Source organism: Oryx dammah, unplaced genomic scaffold (assembly GCF_014754425.2).
Source record: "Oryx dammah isolate SB20612 unplaced genomic scaffold, SCBI_Odam_1.1 HiC_scaffold_24, whole genome shotgun sequence".
NCBI classification, from domain to species: Eukaryota; Metazoa; Chordata; class Mammalia; order Artiodactyla; family Bovidae; genus Oryx; species Oryx dammah.
This window is the reverse complement of record NW_024070208.1, coordinates 28,362,651-28,380,944: the sequence shown is the minus strand read 5'-3', so window position 1 is coordinate 28,380,944 and position 18,294 is coordinate 28,362,651. Positions and strand designations below refer to the sequence as shown.

Sequence of the window (18,294 nt, the reverse complement as noted above, 5' to 3'; positions counted from 1 at the left end):
CTAGTTTAATATAAAGGTTCCATAGCATTTGTACATACATAGTATACAAATCTTTGTTACAATATTCTGGTTGTGCTTTGAATTATGCTGTATAAATTATTTTTTCTTTTAATTAGAGAAATAATATAAATCAAAGTGCAGATTGAACACGTCTATTTCTCTTATACTAAAGATTACTCTGTGCTTTTGTGTTTTTTCAGGTTTAATGATATCCATGTACCAATCCGCCTGGAATGTGTGAAATTTGCTAGCCATTGTCTCATGAACCATCCTGATTTAGCAAAGGACTTAACAGGTACTGTATACCCATAATGGCAAATATTCCTTGGTGCTCTTTGGGAAAAAAAAAAAAAAAAAAAGGCTTCATATATAGGACAAAAACCTTCTGTTTTGTCCTTTTTTTGTGATTTTAGTGGGTGAAATCTTCAAATTCACCATCATGGTAGTTACTTTCTGAAGCTAGAATTTTGCCTCCTAGTACATAGGCTACAATCACGTACATAAAAAGTAGTGTTATCAGAGGCAGTTTTGGTTTCTTAATTTAAGAGTAATTTATTTCAGGCATTCGGATTTGAATAGGTCTTGACTTTGAATACATTATGAGACTTCAGTGATCTTTAATATTTTGAAAACTTATGTGAGAGTCATTAATTTATAAACTAACCATGCTTAATGGAGATAACTTTCTTGAAATCTGTAAATTCATAAGGTATTTCACTTTTTATAGTAATGTGAATATTATATATCTGACTGTTGCCAGATATGAAATTATGAAATAGTTCAGAAAATATAGATGAATATAGCAGCCACTGTCTTCCTCAGAAATGCTAGCATTTTGCTGTATTAGTTTAGGAGATTAAAAAAGAAAAAGAAAGTACATTGTAGATAACAGTTGAAACACTTTTCACAAGGGATTCTTTTTCCTACTTAGAGTAACCTCTCTAATAAATTTGGTCTACAACCTGTTCATGTTTTTCTATGTTGCATGTGTACATATCTATAAATTATATGTAGTATTCTTAAAGTGATTTAAAAATTTTATTGAAAATATATATTGAATTTGACATAGTTGAACTTATTCCTATGATCTTATTTTGTGTTTTTTATTTTACATGCCTATTCTTTGCTTCTCTTATTTCTATTTTTCCTCTCATCTGCTCAGTGTATTTTCTTCTCATTTTTCCATTCTTATCCCCATGGGCCTGAAAGTTAATTCTCCTTCATGCTTTTACTGCATAGTTGACTAATTAAGTCTAAAATTAATCAGAATACTAGCTTCTTTCTGAGCAATCAAGGACTCTTGAATACTTTAACTCTGAGCAGTCTCTTCCCCACTTTCATATTATTGCTTATTATTATTGGGTTGGCCTTCAGGTTTTTAATTTAAAAATAAAACACACACTTTGCATTTTTACCAAAAACTTTAGTAAACTTTATATTCACTGTGAACTTTTTTAAACTTCATATTCACTGTTTCGTTTCCCAGCCTTCTACCATTTTTCAGGCAACTTCATAATTTCATCTTCTCAAAACTTTTTTATCTTTCTGAGCAAGGAACTGTTTCAGGTGCCTTTTACAGTCTTCCACAGAATTGAACATTTTTTTTTTGTAAAGACTGAAATAAATGGAAAACCAAAGGTGCAATGTCTGGTGAATAATGCAAGGAATCAGAACTTCCCAGCCAATCTGTAACAGTTTTTGCCTGGTCATCAAGGAAACATGCAGTCTTGCATTATCCTGATGGAAGATTGTATTTTCTGTTGACTGATTCCAGATGCTTTTTGTTGAGTGCTGCTTTCATTTGGTCTAATTGGGACCAGTACTTGTTGGAATTAATTATTTGGTTTTCTGGAAGGAGCTTATAATAAAGGACTCCTTTCCAGTTCCACCATATATACAGCATCACCTTGGATGAAGACTGGCCTTTGGTGTCTTGTTCCGTGATTTCTTCTGCTCTATATGATGGTATAGTGTCCACTTTTCATTGCCTATCACACATACTGTCTTTCTCACTGTTTGAAATAGTTCCATTTGGTAGAGAATGCTCAAGGTGGAGGGGCTTAGGACCTGGGCATTGGTTTTATGAGCTTTTTACATTATATTTGTTAACTGTTCATTTATTGAGTAGTAAATCTATTTACAATCATAAGCATTGTGTGTTGTTTATAGACATGGCTATATATGTTACTCCAGATCTGAACAACGAAATTATGTCTTACTAATCTTCTAATTAAAAAGCTGAATAATAATTTATGTTCACTTGTGGTGAAAGTGAAAATGAAGGTGCTCAGGCATATCCGATTCTTTGCAACCCCATGGACTATAGCCTGCCAGGCTCCTCCATCCATGGGATTTCCCAGGCAGGAATACTGGAATGGATTGCCATTTCCTTCTCCAGGGGATCTTCCCGACCCAGGGATCGAACCTGGGTCTCCCACATTGCAGGCAGACTCTTTACCGTCAGCCACTAGGGAATATATTCACTTGTGGTACCTCTTCCTTAAACCTAATATATCATTACTGAAGATTGTTCATTTTTCTTTGAGTTTTCTCAGTGCCAGATCTGAACTCCCATGTTTTTTGCTTTAATATTCTCCAGTCTCTCATAATTGTTGAATGTTTCATTTCTTCTGTCATCCCTTTGGTCTTTCTTTTAGTTAAGTGGAATTGTCTTATACTCTTTCCTATAATCCTATTTCTTTGCTGCCATTATCTTAATTTAATCTTTCAATAACCTCACTAAGGGTTTGCCGAGTTAAGGGTGATAGAAACTTACATTCTCTAGTCTTTCCCCGACAGAACCACTTTACTTGAATATTTTAACCATTAAAAAAAAAAAAGTGAAATATTGATATACTTCTTGATTCATTTATGTGGCTTGTTAAATTACTGAGCCTGGGAACTCAAGTCATCCACCCTGCCCCATAGATGGGGAGGGGATTCACTACTCAGTTGCATGTAAACTGCTGTATTTTGACTGAAGTACTAACCTTCCTTCGTTCTTCCTTCTCTTTCTTCCTTTCTGTCTCTCCTGCTACTAATATTTTTGAAACATTAAACTTTGTACTTAGGTTTTGTTTTTGTTGTGGTTTATTTTCAAAGGTCTTATGCAATCTTTTAAGACATTTTAATTGTCAAAGTTCCATTTTAATCAAATAAAATTTTATCTTTCAGAGTATCTTAAAGTGAGGTCACATGACCCTGAGGAAGCTATTAGGCATGATGTTATTGTGTCTATAGTTACAGCTGCTAAAAAAGATATTCTTCTGGTCAATGATCACTTACTTAATTTTGTGAGAGAGAGAACATTAGACAAACGGGTAAGTAGGAATAATAATTACTAGTAGGTTTGTATTTTGAATACTTGATGTTTTAATAGAGTTTCATTTGCAAATATTGAGATTTAAATGAAATTAGCTGAATTTTTTTTGGGGGGGAGCATTTTAATATCTAAAATAATGTTTATAAGAAGGTTTTACATTTTGTTACATTAAATTTTGTTCATCCTCAAATGGGACAGGTCTAAGTGGTAGGTTAGTCAGATATTTAACCTGTACACTAATCTTAATAAGTGACTTTGTAAAGAACTCTGACACAACTTCTCTTTTTCCTTTGATACGGGTATCAATTCATAGTCCTCTAGCTGATTGTATTATAATTTCTATGGAATAGAAAATAAAAGATGTTTTCAACATGGCAAAGCTAACCCGACAGAGCAGCATGCTTCTCGCCCACCTTCCGTGACCCCAAACCTTCTTCCTTGAGCACCAAATAGCTCCACTCATTAGTTAGTGGCTTCTGAACAGGGGACTGTGTCTTGTTATGTTTGTATTCCTTGTTGCCTGGAGTGTATTCGGTGCTTAGTGTTCCAGTGAATATTCATTCTCCGCTCCTCCCCATTGCCTTTCCTTCATGGCATGGATTTTATAGACTTAGACTTAAGATTAATTTTGGTGAAAGATGAAAATCTTTGATGTATTTAGGGGTTAATTAGCAAAGAAAGCAGGAGGCTTGTTGGTAGCTGTGAATAACTTTAACCAGGCAAATACTTCACAGCATTTTGACAGTCGCTTACAGGGTTGATTGTGCTCTCTTCATCATTTAATTCTCTCTTTGATCATGCTGGTTATGGGTGAAGAATAGATGGACAGGAGTTGCATGGTTTTCTTGTGAAATCTGTAGGTATTCAGAGCAACTTATTTTAACTGATAAGTTTAGACTTGTCTTTATTGAATGTATCAGTAGGATACTGAACAACGAAAAGGCCAAAAGTTGTAAAGGAAGACAAAGAGGTTTGCATCATGCTAGGGTGACAGCCTTCTGAGTGTTGTTTAAGTAATCTTCTTCATGGTCAGAGTTTGTGTGTTGTTGGGATCATGCTTCACATGTATTTGATCATCGTGTTGTGTTCATTGTAGGACTGCTTGGGTCATTCTGTATATATTGAATACCAAAAAGTTGTTAAATGTATTTACATTATTGACAGTATTAAAATTTGCTCTATATCTTTAAATTCTCCCTAAAACACGAGTTTCAGGAACTAGAGGTAAGATAGGAAATTGGATATACAGTTTTTACAAATGTATTGAATTTTGAGTAAAGCCTTTGAAGTCTTTTATTTCAGTGTGTATGCAATGGATGGATGAAATAAGGACTGTTCTTTACTGTAATTAAAAGAGAAACCAAAAGAAAAATGTTGCTATGACTGCAAAGGAAAAAATGAATAATTTTTGCAGATTTGTGAAGTTCTAAATATTAATAACATCCTACTGATTATAGTGCTGTAAAATTTAAGGTTAATCTCATACCAAGATAATTAATGTTAGATATATAGCAGATATAAAAAAATAGTTGAATGTTATTCTGACACCTGAATGTCTTTCCCAGGTGTACAAAATGAACCACTAATGTGTCTTTACATTCAGCATCTGATAAAGCCACTATTCTATGTACCTTTACAAGTATGGTTAATATAGACCATAATTTGGAAAAATTCTATAAGGAATAGCGCACACTTTATGCACTTAACTGTCTTTGCCTTTTAAAAGTTGGTAACATGTTTCCCCTCACTAATTCTAAATGACATTAAGTAGATTGTGATTGAAATTTTAGAGGTTGGTAAGGGTCTAAGATATCAAAAGTGAAATCGCTCAGTTGTGTCCAACTCTTTGCGACCCCATGGATTGCAGCCTAAGAGGCTCCTCTGTCCATGGGATTTTTCCAGGCAAGAATACTGGAGTGGGTTGCCATTTTCTTCTCCGGGAGATATCAAAGCATTAAAATTATTTATATATTAATAGATATCTGTGCTTGATGTAGTAAATATTAAAATGATAGTTGTATTTTTTTATAGTGATTGCAAATTAACGTCTAGTAAGTGAGGTATGATTAAAATATATTGTGTAAAGTAAATAAAAAAGGGGGTAATTAAACTTGAAGGAATTAATATAAGGAGGCATTTTTGAATTATTAAAAAAAATGTTTTTATTTTAAGTGGAGAGTACGCAAAGAAGCCATGATGGGACTTGCCCAGATTTATAAGAAATATGCTTTACAATCAGCAGCTGGGAAAGATGCTGCAAAACAGATTTCATGGATCAAAGACAAATTGCTCCATATATATTATCAAAATAGTATTGATGATAGGTAAGTTAAAGAGACCATAAGTAAAATGTTTGGTGCTTTTTGGTATTATATAACTGTTGTTGAGCTGTTGTTTTAGGTGAACTATTTTTTTATTTTTTATTTTTTATAACTTTAAAGTCCCTCTTTGGTTTTTACTGCAAGTTTAAAATTTTGAGTGACTAGTTGCTTTCCCGCCAAAGCCATAAATGAAGTAGTGATGTACATATAACTTTAGGGATGGGTACATCTTTTATGGTCATTTTCATATACTGTATTTTAACTGAGTAATATTTGAAAGTAGAAATGTATGCAATTATAATTTAAATATTGTTTCATAGGTAATTGTATTATAAGGATTCACATTGATTTTTTTTTTCAAATATACACCTTTTATGTTTAGGCATTTTAAATAAAAACAGTTCCTACTTAAGGCTAAAAAATAATTTATAAACTTATATATAAAAACACATTATCTGAATATAGTCTTTGTGTTTTTCTATTCCAGTATATAAGATTAGATCTTGTATGGAACCTATCCATTCTATAGTTAGTAGACTTGTAAATCCTGCTTCCAGTCTGCATTGACTTGATGAATTTTTAGTGGGGTCCAAATGATCTTACCTATAAAGATCAAAATAAGAAAATTAAGAACCAGTAGGACATCTTAGAATTTTAAGAGGTGTAGGAAGTAGAAACTGAGTATCTTAGGTTGATATCATCTAAGAAGTTTCACAGTTACTATTTTTAAAAAATTGACATTTTAAAGCTTTTTGAGCATGTGACAGTGCACAGAGATTTGCATTTTGATTTGGTAGCTCCCCTTTCCCCTGTTCTTTTTGTTCTTTTATCTAGGTCGTTTTTCATGATGATCACTCTGGAAACTCAGAAGACAGATATTTCCTTGTTAGTTTTAACTTAGATTAGAATTTGTTGCTTGGAAAGTTCTAATGTAGTTTTTTAACCCTTTACTATTTAGCTAATGAAATTGAGCCCCTAGTACATAACTTGCCCAAAGTCATGCAAAAGTAGCTATCTTTGCTAGGTATAGGAGTTTTTCTTGTATATCCAACTGCCATTTTTTTTGTGGGGTGGGGGAGGCTCTTCTTGTTAAAGAAATCTTTTGATTTGTAAATCTCATCTCCACTCAGAAAGAAGAAGCTCTCATATGTATTTTTATATGTTTTGGAAATTTATATACATATGTAATACATATATTTATAGAAATTAATAGAGTACTTTATGTTTTTTCATAGATTGCTTGTTGAACGGATCTTTGCTCAATACATGGTCCCCCACAATTTGGAAACAACAGAACGCATGAAATGCTTATATTACTTGTATGCCACCCTGGATTTAAATGCAGTGAAGTATGTTTCAAATGTCAAACTCTATTCTTTCCATCTTTTGCAGTATACTGGATTTTATGGAAACGAAAACAACTGTATTTTTAATGTCGACAGTTTATGTAATGTACATTGTTTAAATGGTCAGACACAATAGAATACTTGGATATTTTTTCAGAAAGTACTGCTACTAACATGGAATTAACAAGGATTTTTGTAACTAATTGAAAAACAGCTGATTGATTAGGTAGCTTTTAGGATTTAGTTTTTTCTGTTGTCTCAAGAAATATTGATGTATTTTTTGTTTTTTGCTTATATTCCTTAAGGCATTAGAAGGGTCCATATTGTGAAAGTAGTACTTTCTTATTTTTACCTGATACTGATTTGAGTTATAGTGTAAACCAGTAGGATACATATTTTTGTGCTGTATAATCTCAACATGGTGTTATAGTTTGGCATAAAGGTAAACAAAAATATATTTTTATGACCGTGTTTCATTCAAAAAGTGCTTTTGAAGGCCTTTTGGCACTTTGTACATGGAAGAGGAATTGCTAATTGAATTGTACTGAGGCTTAGGAAATTGAGGCCTAGAGATTGATATGCTCTAGATTTCAGAAAGTATAGATCCTTAGTATTCTAGTAAATAGGTAACTTAACCCCCAGCTAATGGGGTTTACATATGAAGAAATTAGAAGTCTAGGGGAGCTGTACCTAATTTTCATTCCTGTCACAGCTTAATGGAATTTTTCACTTCACTTCCCCCATGGAAATTGTTATATGTCTGTTTATATCTTTCACAGAAATGCAGAGAAAAAGATTGTAGGAGGGAAAATGTACATTTCTTAATATCGTCTGTATTTCAGGCACAGGAATGTATCTTAACTGTGTCTGCTTTCCTGCTGCAATTGGCAGAGTTGAGTAATTTCAACAGGGACCTTATGACCCACAAAGCTTGTGAAATTTACCATCTGGCCTTTTACAGAAAAAACTTGGCAACTCCTAGCATAAGTGATATTTTTTCTGTTCTCCACGTGATAAACTCCTACAGAGATCAGTTAACTTGCATAAAATTACACAAGTAGTAAGAGACAAGGCCAGAATTTGAATTCAGTTCTACCTGGTTCCAAAACTCATTCTTTTCTACTGCATATAGTAGAATATGTTTCCACTGTATTTAATTGATTGTAAAACCTTAAATTTTCATATGCTAACATCTCTGAAATTGGAATGCATCCTTTTCTTCATGGTGCAATTGATGGCCTCTTAGCGTGGATGAGATACGATATATATATGTATATTCCTTTTGGAACAAACTATTTTAAGTCACAACCAGTCTAGATGCCTTGACTCAGTTCAGCTATCATTCATGAGTAGTAATGAATTAAAGACACTTTTAAGCAAAAAGTGAGAGTTCACCACTCATAGATCCTACTTAAAAAATTACTAAAGAGTAAAAAAGGAAACTAAATCCAGAAGGAAGGAATAGGGTAGTTTTCTTAAACGTGTGTTGGGATCTGTATTAAAAAGTAGATTAGCATCTAGGCTGACACTGAGTCAACCTACGCACTGCAACAATTTGTGAGCTCGTGAGAGTCTTGGGATACCCGTCTCGTTCCCGGGGAGGGGGCACACAGTCAGATAACATGTTAAGATGGCAGGTAGTGTTCTGATGTTCTTTCGTTGTATAAGAGCGAGGACAGATATGACATGTTGATTAATTAGACCAACTATACCTATTAAAAATTTGAGTCCCCCCTAAAAAAATTTGAGTGTATAACTTCCAAACCCATAGGAGCAAACAACTAATGAAAACTTTAATACTAGAAATGGAAAAGAAAATTTAAAAATATGTGAATAGAATACACAAAACATAAATGACAATTTCAGAACTAAAATAATATACTGAAAATATATTTTAAGATATACTGAAAAATAATTTCATGGAAAAGCTGAAAGTAAATTCCAATCTGTGGATCAATTGATTTCTACAAAAATGGTTGGTGAGTGCATGAATACTTATCTCTTTTAAGTTAAAATAAGTAAGGTATGTGTGTGTATATGTGTATATATATAACATTTTTGAAATTATTTTTTTATATCAACTTTTTGTAGTTTCTTTATATGTTCTATACACTAAAACATTTGTCAGGTATGTGCACAATATGTCTTAGAGCTTATAGTTATGTTTTTACAATGCTTATGGTGTCTTAGCACATATAAAAGTTTTAATTTTAATATAACCAAATATATCAGTCTTTTTCTGTTTTGCTTATGCTCTCTCTGCATTTTAAAAATTCTTTTCTATACTGAGGTTAATTTGTTGTTCCATATTTTTGAATAAAATTTTAAAGATTTGCTTTTCTGATTGAGATCTTTATTCTTCCTGTAATTTATTTTTATGCATGATGTCAAATAAGAATCTTATATTATTTTCTACATGGATATTCAAGTCAGTTATTCTCTCTAATGACTTCCCTATAGTACCCACATTGTCGTTTCTATATAACTATGTTATCCATTTGTAAGTTCTCCATTAATTCAGTATGTCCCTTTGTTACTTCCTATTAATCAACTTTTTCAAATTAACTGACCAAGTATACACCTGATGCTTTTTAACATTTTATTACTTATTCTTTACATTTTGTCTGTGGTTCTCCAAAAGTCTTTACATTTACTGTCATAAAGTATTTTATGCACCCAAAGAAATGATGAGTTTTGAAGCATAGTAATAACTGTCAACATCTGCTGGATCATTGAAAAAGCAAGAGAGTTCCAGAAAAACATCTACTTCTGCTTTATTGACTATGCCAAAGCCTTTGACTGTGTGGATCACAAGAAACTGTGGAAAATTCTGAAAGAGCTGGGAATACCAGACCACCTGACCTGCCTCTTGAGCAACCTATATGCAGGTCAGGAAGCAACAGTTAGAACTGGACATGGACCAACAGACTGGTTCCAAATAGGAAAAAGAATATGTCAAGGCTATATATTGTCACCCTGCTTATTTAACTTCTATGCAGAGTACATGATGAGAAACGCTGGGCTGGAAGAAGCACAAGCTGGAATCAAGATTGCTGGGAGAAATATCAGTCACCTCAGAAATGCAGATGACACCACCCTTATGGCAGAAAGTGAAGAGGAACTAAAAAGCCTCTTGATGAAAGTGAAAGAGGAGAGCGAAAAAGTTGGCTTAAAGCTCAACATTCAGAAAACGAAGATCAAGGCATCCGGTCCCATCACTTCGTGGGAAATAGATGGGGAAACAGTGGAAACAGTGTCAGACTATCTTTTTGGGCTCCAAAATCACTGCAGATGGTGATTGCAGCCATGAAATTAAAAGACGCTTACTCCTTGGAAGAAAAGCTATGACCAACCTAGATAGTATATTCAAAAGCAGAGACATTACTTTGCCTATTAAGGTCCGTCTAGTCAAGGCTATGGTTTTTCCAATAGTCATGTATGGATGTGAGAGTTGGACTGTGGAGAAAGCTGAGCACTGAAGGATTGATGCTTTTGAACTGTGGTGTTGGAGAAGACTCTTGAGAGTCCCTTGGACTGCAAGGAGATCCAACCAGTCCATTCTGAAGGAGATCAGCCCTGGGATTTCTTTGGAAGGAATGATGCTGAAGCTGAAACTCCAGTACTTTGACCGCCTCATGCAAAGAGTTGACTCATTGGAAAAGATTCTGATGCTGGGAGGGATTGGGGGCAAGAGGAGAAGGGGACGACCAAGGATGAGATGGCTAGATGGCATCACTGACTCGATGGACATGAGTTTGAGTGAACTCTGGGAGTTGGTGATGGACAGGGAGGCATGGCGTGCTGCGATTCATGGGGTTGCAAAGAGTCGGACACGACTGAGCGACTGAACTGTACTGAACTGAATAACTGTCTGTGAATCTACCACCTACCCTCTTTCATCCTCCTTCCTCTCAAAGGAAACCGCTAACCTTAGTTTTGTGTTTCTCATTTCCTTTTAAAGAAGGGTTTTATTATATGTATGTATGTATCCTTTATATATTTTTTGTTTTTGATCATTTTTGAACTTTATAAAAATGGAGTGATTGTGGGTATAGTCTTCTGTGATTTTTTTCTTTTTTTCATACCACTCTATTATGTTCCTAAACTTCATCCACTCTCTACATAGCTTATGGGTCATTCATTGTCACTGAGGTATTGAATTACTTTGTCATTATTCCACAGTTTTATTCCATCATCTTGACATTGCAGATCTGAGTGCATGGAAAGAATGGACATTTGTGTTGTTTTCCCTTTTTTAATAATGCAAATAATGCTACTGTGAACATTTTCCAGTTTAGTAAACATGCAAGAATTTCTCTGAGGTATAGTTATGAATGGTTCTCAGATTTGACTACATATTGGAATCATTTGGAAAGGTTTAAAAAACACTGACACATGAATCTCATCCTCAGTTTGTCATTTAATTTGTCTAGTTTGTAGTATGCACATTGGGGTGTTTAGAAAAGCATTTCTGGGGATTCTAATGGGCACACAAGGTTTAGGATCACTGGAGTTACAGCTATGAGTGGAACTGTGGAGGATGCACATTTCCAGCATTATAAACTAGTCAAATCATTTTCCAATATGATTATACTAATTTATACTCTTGCCAGTGGTTTCTAAGTTTCTCCATCCTCTGTCTGGCATTTTATTTTTTGTGAATCTTTTGGATATGAAATTTTGTCTCATTTTATTTCCATCGTCCTGAATACTAATAATGATGATTTACTTAATGTTTCTGATTTCACCACAGTGCTCACTCCTGAATTATAATGGCTGTCCTACTTCATTTGTATTACCATTCTAGCCCAGAAAGTCATTTGAATTTGTGATGTCTAATCAGTTTGAATGGTATTTAAAATAGCTCCTCTGTAACAGGCAGGTTCCTGCTAAGAATTTGTTTGGTAAAGATTTTTATTTATTGAAAGAGCCATATATTTTATTCTATGATGGTGTTCTTTTGGGGCAGACAAAATACCTTCTATATTTTAGACTTTTTGATATGTACCCACTTTTGGGTAAGTCACTAAGTTAACTGAGTATCTTGATGATTGGAGAGGAGAACTGAGGCAGCTTGAGTGCCCTCTGATCATGGTGGATATTCCCACCTTCCCCAAGTTGCCCAGAGCAGCTGTTATCCACGAGAGTAAGTGGTACTATCAGGTGTCCTGGTGGTGGTCTTCTCCTTCATTGATCAGGCTCTCATCTAGACAGGTCTGTACTGCCGAGTCTGACAGGTAGTTTGCCAGTAGAGCAGATTGGAGGAGAGGTTCTCGTCAACATTTGGCAGGTTTCTGTGGCTCAGTGGCAGTTCTGTTTCTTTGGAATGACGCAAACATACAGTGCATTGGTGCAACTGAAGAGAAGCCCGCATGAGGGGACTAGTTGTCTACTTAAAATGTCACCTAATTTTAAAAAAGTCAGTTAACAAATGTAAGAGTTGCCAGGTTCCAGTCAGATTTTTCACTTTTATTTAGTGACAGAGCTGGAATTCAGACTAACATTGAATGAATTGGGTACTTGTCTTCCTAGAATAGTAATACTGCTTCCACTAGTACAATTTTTTTTTCCTTAAGTGCTGTTTAGAAAGGCAAAACACAAGGGCACATTGTCTTTGCTGCTTAATATAATTTGATTAAAATGCTTGAGGGGGTGCCCCTCCTGATTTTTACAGTACAAATTTTTAGTATGTAATGGCACTTTTGACTTAAGCTGCAACCGTAATGGTTTATAATAAGCTTTAGAATTACTTAAAATTTCATCTTTAAATTAATAAATAACTATAATAGGTAAGATAATTTCTTTTTTATTTCTCTGCTTTAAAGTGAAAGCAAGTTTCAAAATCCAGGGCCTTTTAAAGTTACAAGTAGTGATAAAATGTGTAGATATGGAGAGAATTCATTGGCTTTGGGGTTCAGAAGTAATTTCACAGATGACCGCTCTGTTTCTTTCAAAATTATTGTTTTCATTACATACTGCTACTTTGCTGTGAGACTTTTTCAGTCCTCTGGATAATGGTCATTTTTCTTTTAATGTTTGAATCCTTCAAATGTGCCTGTTAAACTTTAGGGAGCTTTAGTACCTTGAAAACAGTAAAGTATAGCTATTTTAAGATGAAAATGCCCCAGTACTGTTGTTTTGCTAGTACCATTTATAAGGGACTACTATAAAGGGAATTTGTGTCCAAATCTCTGCTAATTTATCTCCTTTTTTAAAAGATACAAAAGTACTTTTAAGACACACTGTTGAGAATGAAAATATTAAGCAAATAATTGCTTTGTCTATCAAAAGAAAATGGGTGTTTTTACATGGTTTATGTACGTCTGCATTAAATTATTGTCTCAGAGCAGTGCTTTGTGTGTGTGATAATGGAGTTAATAGAAAGTATGTGCTCAGTCGTGTCTGACTCTCTGCAACCCCATGGACTATAGCCCACCATGCTCCTCTGTCAATGGAATTTTCCAGGCAAAAATCCTGGAGTGGTTGCCACTTCCTTCTCCAGGGGATCTTCCCAACCCAGGGGTGGGACTTGAGTCTCTTTGGTCTCCTGCATTGACAGGCAAATTCTTTACCACTCATGCCACTTGGGAAGCCCCAGTACAAGTATAGATAATTGAAAACAATAATGAGAAGTAGTATTTGGTTTTGGAAAATTTCTTTCTTAAAATTTTAAATGTAAATGGTTCTGATATTCTATAACTCAGCATTTAAATAACATTAATTGCTCTCTGTGATTTATATATATTTTATATATAAATATAGATTTCTTATATAAATCTCTTTTTAAAATTTCTGCCTGAGAGCAATAAAACTGTTATGGGGACATCAAAATTTTTGTTGTGTAAGATGAATGTGAACTCCCTGATGTTCAAGCTGGTTTTTGAAAAGGTAGAGGAACCAGAGATCAAATTGCCAACATCTGCTGGATCATGGAAAAAGCAAGAGAGTTCCAGAAAAACATCTATTTCTGCTTTATTGACTATGCCAAAGCCTTTGACTGTGTGGATCACAATAAACTGTGGAAAATTCTGAAAGAGATGGGAATACCAGACTACCTAACCTGCCTCTTGAGAAATCTGTATGCAGGTCAGGAAGCAACAGTTCGAACTGGACATGGAACAACAGACTGGTTCCAAATAGGAAAAGGAGTACGTCAAGGCTGTATATTGTCACCCTGCTTATTTAACTTATATGCAGAGTACATCATGAGAAACACTGGACTGGAAGAAACACAAGCTGGAATCAAGATTGCTGGGAGAAATATCAATAATCTCAGATATGCAGATGACACCACCCTTATGGCAAAAAGTGAAGAGGAGCTAAAAAGCCTCTTGATGAAAGTGAAAGAGGAGAGTGAAAAAGTTGGCTTAAAGCTCACCATTCAAAAAACGAAGATCATGGCATCTGGTCCCATCACTTCATGGGAAATAGATGGGGAAACAGTAGAAACAGTGTCAGACTTGATTTTTCTGGGCTCCAAAATCACTGCAGATGGTGATTGCAGCCATGAAATTAAAAGATGCTTACTCCTTGGAAGAAAAGTTATGACCAACCTAGATAGTATATTCAAAAGCAGAGACATTAGTTTGCCGACCTTATGACCAACCTAGATAGTATATTCAAAAGCAGAGACATTACTTTGCCTATTAAGGTCCGTCTAGTCAAGGCTATGGTTTTTCCTGTGGTCATGTATGGATGTGAGTTGGACTGTGAAGAAGACCGAGTGCCGAAGAATTGATACTTTTGAACTGTGGTGTTGGAGAAGACTCTTGAGAGTCCCTTGGACTGCAAGGAGATCCAACCAGTCCATTCTGAAGGAGATCAGCCCTGGGATTTCTTTGGAAGGAATGATGCTAAAGCTGAAGCTCCAGTACTTTGGCCACCTCATGTGAAGAGTTGACTCATTGGATAAGACTCTGATGCTGGGAGGGATTGGGGGCAGGAGGAGAAGGGGACGACCGAGGATGAGATGGCTGGATGGCATCACGGACTCGATGGACGTGAGTTTGAGTGAACTCCGGGAGTTGGTGATGGACAGGGAGGCCTGGTGTGCTGCGATTCATGGGGTTGCAAAGAGTTGGACATGACTGAGCGACTGAACTGAACTGAACTGAAGATGAATATTCACTTATATAACATAATTTATAAATGACTAATAAAGTATATATATATATAATGTAAAATTATAATATTTTTCAGGAAAAAGTATCCCCATTATCTCAGAGCTCACTGTTTTCTGTCTTTTATTCCTTTTCATCCTACCTACTGAAAGATACTATTCCATTAAATATTGCTTTATTTCTCAAGTTTGTAATCACCTCAGTTAATTCCTATACCCTTGCCTGCAAATATGTTCCAATTAATGAGAAATTTTCCGTATTTCTGTACAAAAGGATAAACAATCACCACTAATCCCCTTCTTTTGATATGCCCATCTCCCCAAATGTTATTATGTCTTCTATTTGATTCCTCTCTCTCCATTTATCATCAGTTGCTTAGCCCCTGTAACTTCTACCCTATCTTTGTCATCTCCTTTTATAGTCTGAACTTATAGAAAAATTATATAGTTGGAATATCCTAGAGGATTTTTATCCCGTTTTGTTATTTAAATTTATGTGTTTATGTTTTTCAGAGCATTGAATGAAATGTGGAAGTGTCAAAATCTGCTCCGACATCAAGTAAAGGATTTGCTCGACTTAATTAAGCAACCCAAAGTACGTTATCACCATTTATGCTGTGTGTTTGTTGAACAGCTGTTTCTGGGTGGAACAGTTCTGACTCTAGAACCTATGATCTCTAACTTAGAACACTGAAATTTTTAAGAAACTTACTACATAGGAAAACTTAAATTCACTGTATCTGCAAGAGATGATATCCAACAGGAAACAGAATGTGCTTCTGTGTACTCAGAATTAAGCCTTTTTTGGTAACTTTAAAAACAAAAAACAATAACTCAGCATTATTGAAAGCATATAAAACAGTAAAATTACACTTAATGTTGTTGCACTGAAATGCCGCCATCATCTTTGTATAGTTTTGTGGTTATAGAAAGTTTTAAAATCATGTAATTATAGTGTAGTATTTTGATATTTTTACTTAGGACTAATACTCTGGTAATTTTAATGTATTACCTGGTCTTCATATTTATAATTTAATGGTAGTTATTCATCTAGTTGATTTGTTTGAGAATGTTGTATGTAGGCCTATAAAAGATACAGTTCATCTAAAAATGTGTGTGTCTGGTCATTTTAAATTGCATCCAGGGAAGACAGCACAGTGTTATTTTTGTTTCTGTTTCAGCACATAGTGGACTCCTTCACCCTTTCCCCACAACATACACTTTCTGTTCATAGGACAGAGGTCAATAGAATGGAGTTATTTCATCTAAGGGAGAACATCTCCAGTTTTCCTAGGTGTAAATCTTGCCGTTTGTCCTAAAAATCAGTGAGCTAACAGTATTTGTTTGAGGTTTATCATGACCTCACTTTTTTCTTAACCTCTAAATCAGTAGTAGTAATAAGACATTTCTTGACCCTTGTTTGCCTGATTGAAGCTTTACAACTGAGTAGTATTTTTGGTTTATAGGCTAACAGTTGTCTCTTTGTTTATGACTTATTGAACATAATTTAACCTTCAGTGATTGCTGATTATATTGAACCTACTAGAGTAAGTTTTTCCTTGTTACAGAATGACTTAAAATTATTTTAGTAATTCTGCTATTTCAGTACTTCTGCACGAAGGAGGGAAATTGGAAAATCTCAGTTAAGTTAGTGTGTTTCAGCCAATAAACATTTGTTTTAGTCAGTGTTATAATGCAGTGTTAAGAGTATTTTAGGTAATATACTCTGTATAAAGTGCCCCTCTTTGTCACCTAGAGACATATTAATTTACTACCTCTAAAGTTGCAAACATACTATTTTAGAATGTGAGATGTTCTCATTTTCATGTGTGTAAAATTATTACTGATTGAAAGCATTATTAAAGTCATAATAGCAGCTGAATAGCATTTTAAGTGTATAGATTGTGTGTTGAGCAGTGTGATGTATGAGACTGTAATCAAGAATAGCTTTGTTGACTCTCACTGTCCCTTTAAAATTTATTTAGTTAGAGCTTCTTCTCTTTGCTTGTTCATAAAAACTTGGCAGGGTCTCATATTCCTGTTCAGTCTAGGAATAAAATACAGTCTCAGTTCAGTTACAGTGTTTTATTCCCTTCTACTTTGTGGTATTATCCTTTAAATTGTCTTAATTAACATGCTATCTAAATCAAAGAGAGAATTCTCATTCTTGTGTGGTGGGGTTGAAGAAGAAAGAGAATGGAGAAGGATGGTACTCTAAAGCGGCCTTGTAGTGAAAGGAGAATTAAGTCTATTACTTAATACTCACTTTATGTTGAGAGTTCTAGTAGATGTTATACAGTTAAAGTTAGAAAAAAAAAGCTGTGTTTAATTTTTGTCTGTTTATAATACTGCCTATTTTATCAGGAAGACTCTTAGATATTTAATATTTTTCTTTGACTTCTTTATTTCTTCTGATTAAGATAATTTTTATTCTTTCTTAGCAATGTAGCTCTTCTGCTTATTTCATTTAACTTAACTGATTTGCTCAGTTTGTCTCAAAGTGACTTGCAGTATTGTACTTTGTTGGTGATCTTTCTTTTCATTAAATAACACTAACCTGATGCAGTGAATAACTAGCATTCTTAGAAACATCATTCATACCCATGACTTTACAGAATATGTTACTTGAAGCACAATGTAATGAAGACATTGATTCACTGAAATATTATACTGTACTGATGCAGCATATAACTAGCCCTCTTGGAAATATCTTTTGTACATGTTAATGGCATTTTAAGTGTCCTCATCTAGTGTCTTGTCAGTGGCTTCCTGACTTACGTGTCATAATTCTCAGGCTTAAATACCTCAGTTCAATCAGAATTATATACTTGTCAGTTTTTTGTTTGAGATAGACTACAAATGTGAAAACCGTTTCCAGATTACTTTGTTCCCCTTTTAAACTAAATTGTCCTGTCCTTTGAGTATACTTAAGAAAAACAGAATACCTCTGTGTCCCAAAAGGTTGAGGCAGCAGTCATATCTTTTTTTTTTTTTCCTTTTGAGAGGATGACAAAACAGGATGAGGGAAGAAGTGACGAGGGTGGATTATGACTTCACTTCTTTCATTCAGTTTATTGGGGGCTTAAACATGTCTAAAGAAGGAATATATACTGGTGGTCTGGGCATGGGCTTAGACTGTGAGTGGGTTATGCTTAACTTTCTGAAAAATATAATGAAGATTATTGC

At 34.5% G+C, this 18,294-nt stretch overlaps 1 protein-coding gene across 6 annotated transcripts in view; it reads left to right on the top strand.

Annotated features, from left to right (window-relative positions):
* Positions 1 to 18,294, top strand: part of PDS5B (PDS5 cohesin associated factor B) — a 184,831-nt gene that overhangs the window by 86,899 nt on the left and 79,638 nt on the right. For all 6 annotated transcript variants that reach the window (XM_040267109.1, XM_040267107.1, XM_040267106.1 and 3 more), the window contains exons 10-14: positions 201 to 295; positions 3,175 to 3,320; positions 5,495 to 5,646; positions 6,879 to 6,992; positions 15,622 to 15,703. In XM_040267109.1, the coding sequence (XP_040123043.1) occupies positions 201 to 295; positions 3,175 to 3,320; positions 5,495 to 5,646; positions 6,879 to 6,992; positions 15,622 to 15,703 (589 nt within the window). The remainder of the gene's footprint in view (positions 1 to 200; positions 296 to 3,174; positions 3,321 to 5,494; positions 5,647 to 6,878; positions 6,993 to 15,621; positions 15,704 to 18,294) is intronic.